The sequence below is a fragment of the Zootoca vivipara genome, chromosome 3 (assembly GCF_963506605.1).
Source record: "Zootoca vivipara chromosome 3, rZooViv1.1, whole genome shotgun sequence".
NCBI lineage: Eukaryota > Metazoa > Chordata > Lepidosauria > Squamata > Lacertidae > Zootoca > Zootoca vivipara.
The window spans coordinates 54,383,496-54,392,933 of record NC_083278.1 but is presented as its reverse complement, the minus strand read 5'-3'; the positions used below and the strand labels follow the sequence as shown (position 1 = coordinate 54,392,933).

Sequence of the window (9,438 nt, the reverse complement as noted above, 5' to 3'; positions counted from 1 at the left end):
GCCACCTCATGAGAAGAGAAGAATCCTTGGAAAAGACCCTGATGTTGGGAAAGATTGAGGGCACTAGGAGAAGGGGACGACAGAGGACAAGATGGTTGGACAGTGTTCTCGAAGCTACGAACATGAGTTTGACCAAATTGCGGGAGGCAGTGCAAGACAGGAGTGCCTGGCGTGCTATGGTCCATGGGGTCACGAAGAGTCGGACACGACTAAACGACTACTAAACAACAACAACAACAACAAAGTCCTGCAGCTGCATAATATAACTCAGGCATCCCCAAACTGCGGCCCTCCAGATGTTTTGGCCTACAACTCCCATGATCCTTAGCTAACAGGACCAGTGGTCAGGCATGATGGGAATTGTAGTCCAAAACATCTGGAGGGCCGAAGTTTGGGGATGCCTGATATAACTCTAGGTCGGGGAGCGCGAAGCCTCCTCTCTCTCTTTTATCATTTAACAGTTGGTGTTTTATTCTTGGTTTTTTTTTCATTCCATGTGATTTTCGCCATGTCTTTCTTCAACTCTTGGAAACATTTCATCCCCCCCAATATCAGTATAGTTTGAAATAGAAAAAAACTGCCATATTTTGGCAATCCTTAGAGCCAAGAAAAGCTGCTTTCTCAAGCACCTTGAAAACCCACCACACATGGCAGGTGAGCACCATTCACAAGCTGTGCAGGACTGCGTTTTGCTTGAAATTCTAAAACATCAAATTAGTTTAGTCAATCAGAGCTGAAGGCTTTTATTTGCCGCTATGATAAATTCTGCAGTGTGTTAAATCTACTTTTGCTTTCTCTTTTTTGATGCTGTACGGAAGGTCAGCATTGTCTAGTCTTACTGGAAAAATTAGGTGGAGGTTTGCTTGATTGTAGAGGATTGGATTTAGAATGATTTTTATAATTGGAATTAAACTATTAAAATCATGGAATCATAGAGTTTGAAGGGATGCTGAGAATCATTTTGTCCAACCTTCTGCCATGCAGGAAGCTCAATAAAAGCATCCATGACAGCCACCCAACCTCTGCTTAAAAACCTCCAGTGAAGGGAGTCTACTACTGTCAAACAGCTCTTACCATCAGAAAGTTCTTCCTGATGTTTAGTTGGCATCTCCTTTCTTGTAGCTTAAAGCCATTGGTTTGGGTCCTACCCTCTGGAGCAGGAGAAAAGAAGCTGGCTGCATCTTCCATAAGTCAGCCCTTTAGATATTTGAAGATGGCTAGCCTATCATATCTCTTCTCAGTCTCCTCTTTATCAGACTAAACAACCTAATTCCCTCCCTCGTAAGGCTTGGTTTCCAGAGCCTTGAATATCTTGGTCGCCCCCCTCTGCACATATTCCAGCATGGACACAGTACTCTTGAGTGCAGTCTGTCAGAAGCAGAATAGAGCAGTACTATGACTTCCCATGACACTATACTTTTGTTGATGCAGCCTAGAATAACATTAGCTTTTTTGCTGCTGCGTCACACTGTTGACTCACGTTGAGTTTGTGGTCTCCCAAAACCTCTTCATCCTTTTCACCTCTACTACTAGCAAACCAGGTTGTCCTCCATCTTACATTTGTGCAGTTGGTTCTTCCCACCTACCAGTAAGTGTAGAATCTTACATTTTTCCCTATGGAAAATAATTTTGTTAGTTTTGGCCCACAATCTTGAATCCCGATTCTGCATTGACTACCTCTCCCAGGTTTGCAAGACTCTTAACACATTCTTGCTAACCACTATAGCCAAATCATCCCTGACAACACCTCCTACACAGCCAGTTGTTTACTTCCAGTATTTCCCTCTCGCTTCAGGGGCTCTTGACCTTCGACAGGAAAGCGTGATGAAAAAAACCCACCTGTGCCCCAGCTTTCTACCCTCATGGTCTCATGATCTAGTCTTTTTAGTCTTTCTAGTCTCATGGTCCTTTGCTGTACATTCAAGGCAGTGTCTGGCAGTATTGTTGGTACCCACATGAATAAGAAGGTAGGGGCTTTGGTTTGTAGTAAGATTTAAAAATAGGAGTTTCAGATTAAGTGATGAGATCCAGTTTGGAAGTCTTAGGACAGAGGTTTTCAACGTTTTTGAGTCCACAGCTCCCTTGACCAACTACATTATTTCTGTGACACCACTGTGGCTCAGGCAGCCCCTCACCCTTTTTTGAACACCCTCAGCCGCCACCCCAAAGAGAGGTGCCTGCTCACACTGCCCCACAGGGGCCTAGAAAGAGGATGCCCCCAGCCTTAGTGGCCCAGGGTGAATGTGAGGCCAGCACCTTGCCTTGAGAGCCAGTGTGGTGTAGTGGTTAAGAGCGGTAGACTAGTAATCTGAGGAACCGGGTTCTTGTCTCCGCTTCTCCACATGCAGCTGCTGGGTGACCTTGAGCTAGTCACACTTCTTTGAAGTCTCTCAGCCCCACCCACCTCACAGGGTGTCTGTTGTGGGGGAGGAGGGGAAAGGAGATTGTTAGCCGCTTTGAGACTCCTTCAGGTAGTGATAAAGCGGGATATCAAATCCAAACTCTTCTTGGGAGGCAACAGTGGCAACAGTGGGTGCTGCTGGGCCTGTATGGCAGAAAGGTTCCCCTTCAGCACTGGGCACTCAGCTCCCAAGTACAAGAAAGGACATCCCAGCGCCTGCCTGCCCGCCTGGCCTCCTACTTGTCTGTCCATTCCCAACAGCAAGGACTGGCTGGCTGGGCTCCATTACCTGCTTGCTTACTCTGGGGTTGTCAACAGGCAGCCAAGATGAGAAAACCTCCTGTGTGGACAAAGTGTGTATGGAACATTTTATGGATGGAGACAGGAAATTGTTTTTTAGCATCCCTGTTATCACATTGAAGCCTGAGATCCCTCCGTTATATTATGCTTTTCATTCCATCTGTTGCACACAATATTATTTATTTTGCACAATGCCTGATTTAAAAAGCAGGAGGGTGGTCATCCTTGGGATTAAATATATACTAGGAAAACAGAAAATTCCTACAATATATAATCAGTGGTTCAAACAGGTGCAGTGTGTGAAATGGGGGGCTGTGCACTTCATGGTGCCTTATTGTTCACAGACATGCATATGCATATTTGCTAGGGACAGGAAGCATCCATTCCTTTACAATTTACTTATAGAGACCTTGGGAAGAATGACAACGATAGCAACACACAAAAAGATAAAACATAGGGACAAAATAGAGTGATTTTCCAGAGAAAGGAACAAGAACATATGGTAAACAGGGGCAGTTGGAACATATGGTATATTTGCTAGCTTTTCCTACCGCCTGCCCATGTATTGACATATTTGGGCCATAAGTACTTGGATAGCTTTGTATTACTATGCTGGCAGCAGCAAGCAGGGTGTGTGTGTGCTGAGCTTATCAGGATGCACTGCTACTTTGTCAAGAGATCAAGGATGTCCACCTGACCATGCCTCCTTCTGGACCTCAGCCTTACTAGCATAAATTGGGATATTAGTCCAAGGGTAGTTTGTGGTCCCATCAGCAAACTTCCTAGGTTTTTGCCTATCTCTTAACTACTTTCTACTATTTCCCCCTTGGACTGTGTGATGAACGAGTATTTTAAAACCTGAATGAGGATTCAGTACTAAAATAGAACATTACTCCCTCTTAACAGGGATTACTTAATGCAGTAGTTAACATTGTTGGCTGCTGTAAACCTATCACATGGTTACATTCACTGATGAGAGAACAAAATAAAAAAGGCGTATTCTAAATGACAGCGGGTCTATTACAGTCAGCCTTGTAAAAGTAGCCTTTTAGTGTCAGTAGATAATGAAAATACCAGTTACCTATGACTGAGTTAAAATGATGTCATGACCTGGCAATTTCTGTTCAGTGCTGACACATCTGTGTGGAGCACAGCTCAAAATTGCCTTCATGTAAATATAATAGGATTGTTCCTTTTTGTATTTTTGCTCTTCTGAGAATCTACTGTAATCTATGAAACTTGTGAAAAGCAGCAAGAGTCCATGAAACACTTGGAAACCTATATTTCTCCATTTATTTTGCAAATTACACTAGTTAGTCAAAAAAAAAAAATCCACCTTCTGTTAAAAATACATTCAGAATTAACAAATGACTATAAGAAAAAAAGGACATTTGGATTGTTAACACTTGCCTTCTAAATATTTGGATTTATTACAACAACAAAAAGCCCAGTCTAGAAAAATAACATTCTTCACTGGATTTTTGAGGAGGATACAGCTGTACAATTCAACAGTATTTCAGATATTCTCACACAACTGTGCTCTAAAACTCTTTCCATAGCAGATGTGTCGATTAATTTATCCACTGTAGTAGTCAACAGTCTTGAAATCATTTTGGTTGTAGTGATTTAGCTACAATGTAAGCAAGTATGAAGGCCTATTAGTGTGTGTGTGTGTGTGTGTGTGTTTGTGTTTGTATGGCGGCATAGAAAGTGTAGAATTTTCATTGCAGTGCCTCAAAATTCTCTGTTTTGCTTACTCTTGCGGTAGGAGAAGAGACACTCTAACCTTCTTTCTGTTCTTACAGTCATAGCAGAACCATCTCGCTTCTCGATGACCATGGTCCTCAGCGACTTTCTCTTCTTATCTCCAGGCAGTAGCAACCCCAGGTGTCTCTGCTCTCCACATGCCAACCCATTTTAAATGTGAGTAGCTTCCTCCTTTCTCTGATCTCTTGCAAGAAAACCAAAACAAAATGCCTTACTGTCATTTTTTTCAACTCCATTTCCCCAGGGGCATTGCTAGAGGGAAGAAGCCTACAACTCACCTAGACAAATTCAGGGGAAGAAGTTCTAGCCAAATATATTCCTATAGGAGGAGAACTCAGTTGGGAGTCCCTTTTATAGTGAAAGCCACCTCTCGTTGGGACAGTGCCCACACTAAAGCAGAGAAAGTGGTTCCCTTACCCGACATCCCCTCTCCTACAAGCACTTCTCCTTTCTGGACACTCACTAGTTATACTGAGAACTGCTATTGCGCTACAGTCTGAAAAGCAGCTGGCACTCGGTGTTAGTGCTGCTATAAGAGCAAGGCTGGATCATTGTAAACCTGCACATGAGTTTGAGAAACTCTATATCTTTCATGGAGGCTTTTGCACTAGGGGTGATACAACCCATGGGAAATAAGGGAACATACGGTAATTCCCTCTTCTCATTCAGCTTTGTTCCACAGTGGATGCAGTTCTTTTTAAAAACATACAGCAATATTTGGCAGTGGGGGTAGCGGGATACATTCTAGGAAAGAGCTCTATATACCATTTATTTGCAGCAAAATGGCTGTTTCCTAGTAGATACCGGTGCAGGCATGGGAAGCAAATGTAAAGAAGTACCTTCATCCTATATGCCGATGAAATAGCACTGGCTGGCTGGCTAGCTTGTTCATATTTGCTAACACTGAACTGAACCACAAACTCCACAAACATTTCCTGATAAGGAATTTGAGGAAGCTTGGTGATGGTACACTCCCATATATATATGATTATACAAACAGTAAAAATAAACACAATTATTTTTAAAGTAATTAGGCCTTTATGGTGTTTAGCAACCTATATAAAGCAACGGATTCTCCAAAAATTGTGTAGCTAAGTATGGTCATCCTCCTTTAATAGACCAGGAGTCTGAGCTATGGACGCATTCAGGAGATCAAAACTCTACTCCAGAGCCAGAATACATATTTAAGTTTGCTGATATGCAGTGTCTATCCCCATAAGTGGAGATAGAATGTCAGTGAGTTGCTGCTTGGTCAGTCCTGCTGCTTCACTATGTAATATGGTCCATGCTCCTTAACACACCTATGTGAAAAGTAAGGTTAAGGATTCAATACTTCATGCATCATATTCCAGACTAATTCCACCAATAGTGAGTGAATGTTAGGTTTACAGTGACTTCTGGTCCTAGCCTAAAATGGCGAACAAGCCATCAAAAATTATAGAGCACCTTGAAAATCTGTACCAGTGCAGTGTAAACAGAATTATGCAACTGCTTAAGAGTAGGATGCTTGATCTTGTAGGATTACGGTTTTGAAATTTACATGTATTACCCACTATACTATGCAGATTTCCTCATAGTACAGTTTGGTTACACCCATCCCACTTTAGTTGCTGGAATCTGATTATGTTTATAGTGCATGTCTGTCCTGTACGCATCCAGATTTATTTTTGTCTGTGACATGTTACATCCATTGAAAGATACAAAAATATGAGGTGGAGGCAGGGGAGTGAGTTGGACTGGTGTTTCTATTGGAACAGGCTTTGAACGTTGTCATGGGGAATGATGGTTTTTATAGGCCACACAGAATGCAAATATTTGGCAAGTGTAGAAAAAAGTTGCCTGAAGACGACTTGATGGGCAATTTGCTAATATGTAGAAGAACCTCTCCCCATCAAGTGCCTACGGCTGGAATACCCACGTAAGTTTTAAATAAAGAAATGAGGGCAATTCCGGTTCCAAAAAATCCTGAGCAAAATATCTCTTCCCATTGAAAAGCCAATGAAGTGGCTGAATATACAGCTCAAATTCAGAACAAACAGACGTTTCTAGGACTCCAAGAGTATTTCATAAAGACATTGACCTACTAGCAAAGTTTCCAAAGGCATCTTGTTGCCAACTACATAACAGCACAGCTTTTTTCCCCCAGCCACGATAATACAGAAAGTTAAGATACACACTCTAACACACAACAGATCCCCCAAATATCACAAAAAGGTCTTCAAAAATGTTACCAATGCAACTACTCCCACCCCAACTAAAAAAACAAAACAAAACCCAGAAAGAAATATCTTATATGCTGCAGGTTTTTCTTTTTTTAAAAAAGCTCACCTACATAGGATTTTCAACTGGAATTAAGTTATAAAAGAGTAAACATAGTTAATACATATTCAGTTGGCCTCTGCTGATAGAAATAATGCAGACGTCTCTGTCATTAGTAAAAGACATATTTAGAGTCATTTATAAAAGCACCTAGAGTGCAGTAAATAAAAACAGTGGGGTTAAGGAGCACTGTTTTTGTTGTTTCTTTACAGTTATTACTTTAGTAAATGTTCCTTTCCTCCCTAGCATTTTCCAGCTCCCCAAAGAGCCCTGTTCTGTTAGAAGTATTTTAAAGTGTATTTGCATCCCAGCCCTTCTGGAGACTTAAAGCACCTCTTCTGTCTGCCAGCGGGTGGTTTTCTTACGCAGCCAACTCTGGAACTACTGGGGAGCAGAGTCTGTTACCTGACACAGCCTTAGAAATCTTTAACAATTAATGAACAGCATGGTTGAGCCTAAAGGAAGTTACTTCAGAAAGTCCACACCAAATTTCTCTGATGTGAAACTTAGGATAGGTTAAGGCAAGTATGTATTATACAGCCTTTAGGGCAAACAACTTGCTGTCTATTGACTTCTGTTTCAAGGTCATCATGGTATTGTTAGTGTTTATTGATGAAGAGGATACGGCTCCAGGCAGAACCAAAATGGATGAGATAAGTTTCATAATTCAGAGGCAGGAGCAAAGGGAAGAGAAGGTAGGCAGTGACCAGAAGATGGTGCCACCGCTTCTCCTTCTGAACTTTCTGTATAAGAATTTGGAAAATCCAAGATGGGAGAGAAAGGATCTTGTGCATTGCAGTCTGTACTTGTGAGGCCTCCATGTCCCAGCATTCTTCTAGTATTATATTTTGAAACAGAAAAGTTAAGACTTCTTCCTTCTTTTGCACCCACAGGAGGCCGTGCTGGAATAAGTTCTTTGACTAGTCCTTCGACCCCAACCGAAGACTTTGTTTTGTCTACTTTGACCTAAAAGAAAGAGACAGAAATATATATATATATATATTTATATATATATAATCAGCACAAAAGGTTTTAAACACTTTTTTGAGGGGATTATTTTTTGTTGAATTTTCAAAATAATATACATACAGGAGAGATTTAGATGTCATTGCCCATTGGCATATATAGTTCACAACTCATCAAACACTTTTAAGGTGAGGTTTGTGGAAATCATGTGTATACTCTAAGAAACACCTAATCTCCTTCAGACAAGGGCACCAACAATCACAGGTTAGAGGAGCAGAGAGAGAATGCCATGTATTAGTCTGGCATTCTATCTTGGGCACTCCTATCTTAATAGGCGACTAGCCATGATAATAATAATAATTAATAATAATATATACTGGCCTTCATCCGAAGATCACAGGGAGGTTGACAGCCTCACACATCGGTCAAGTGTGAGGAGAGAAGAGCTAGGGTGTAGCAGCCCCCCCCCGGTGCCACTCACCATAGCATTTTTCTCCCTCATAGGTGATCCGTGTGAGTGTTGCTCCAGGTCTACCTTCGCCCCGCCTCCCTGTCATACAAGCCCTGTTCATTGCCTGGATCAGAATGGCTATCCATTTAAATGGAGCTATGTGGCCCACCTCATACATTTTCGAAGGTAAATATGAGAGCATTGGGCTTGCGCAAAGCATTTGGTGTACAGTGGTGCCTCGCTAGACGAATGCCCTGTAAGACGAATTTTCCACTATACGAATAGGTTTTGTGATCGGAGGTTGCCTCACAAGACGATGAGGTTTTTTATGGCCACCGCTTCGTCTTGCGAAATGTGGTCATAAAAACCTCCGATTGCAAAACCTAGGGGCATTCGTCTAGCAAAGGGGAATGAGCTGCAGCACAGGAAGAAGGCAAAGGAAGATCAGCTGATAGGCGCTGACAGCTGTCACCGCCTCTCCCGCCGCCCGGCACAAAGCGGTGGCTGCTGCCGAGGGAAGGGGGCTTTGGCTTGGCGGCGGGAAGAAGGGAGGAATTCCTCCCCTTCATCCCGCCACCGCCAAGCCAGTCAGCAGCGGAGGCTTTTCGCCATTTGCGTTCCCCCAAGGGGGAGGCAAACGACGAAAAGCCGCCTCCCGCACCGCACTTCGGCTGGGGGACTGGCTGGGCGACAGCGGGAAGAAGGGGAGGAATTCCCCCCTTCTTCCCGCTGTCACCCAGCCAGTCCCCAAGCCGAAGGCAGTGAGCTGCGGGGGCTTTTCGTCATTTGCCTCCCCCTTGGGGGAACGCAAACGACGAAAAGCCCCCGCTGCTGACTGCCTTCTCGGGGAAGGCAAGCGGGCGGGCTACGTGTCCCCCGCTTGCCTTCCCTGAGAAAGCCGGGGTGCCTGGGGCCGCCTCCACTGCGCCTGTCACCTGCTGAGCGGCTTCAGGCCGCTCTCCTGAGGCGCGCGTTTGCCTCTGGAGAGCGGCCTGAAGCCACTCAACAGCTGACAGGCGGCGGCGACGGCGACGACCGGAGGCTAAGCACACCTCCCCGGGCAAAGAGACCCGCGTCTATGGCGGCGGGTCTCTTTGCCCGGGGTGCGCTGAGCCGCCGCCGCCGCTTCACCCCCTCACAGCAAAGAGACCCGCCCGGCGCCCCTACGATCCCCCACTGTGTGTCGGGCGGGATGGGGGGGGAAGGCAGGATCTTTCCTGTCTTCCCCCCCCAT

The 9,438-nt window shown here is 44.1% G+C and overlaps 1 protein-coding gene across 1 annotated transcript in view; it reads right to left on the bottom strand.

Annotated features, from left to right (window-relative positions):
- Positions 1-4,055: 4,055 nt before the first annotated feature.
- The window catches only part of NKAIN2 (sodium/potassium transporting ATPase interacting 2), a 460,737-nt gene continuing 455,354 nt past the window's right edge, over positions 4,056-9,438 (bottom strand). The window contains exon 7 of the mRNA XM_035109229.2: positions 4,056-7,753. Coding sequence (XP_034965120.1) covers positions 7,744-7,753 — 10 coding nt within the window. The 3' untranslated portion in view covers positions 4,056-7,743. The remainder of the gene's footprint in view (positions 7,754-9,438) is intronic.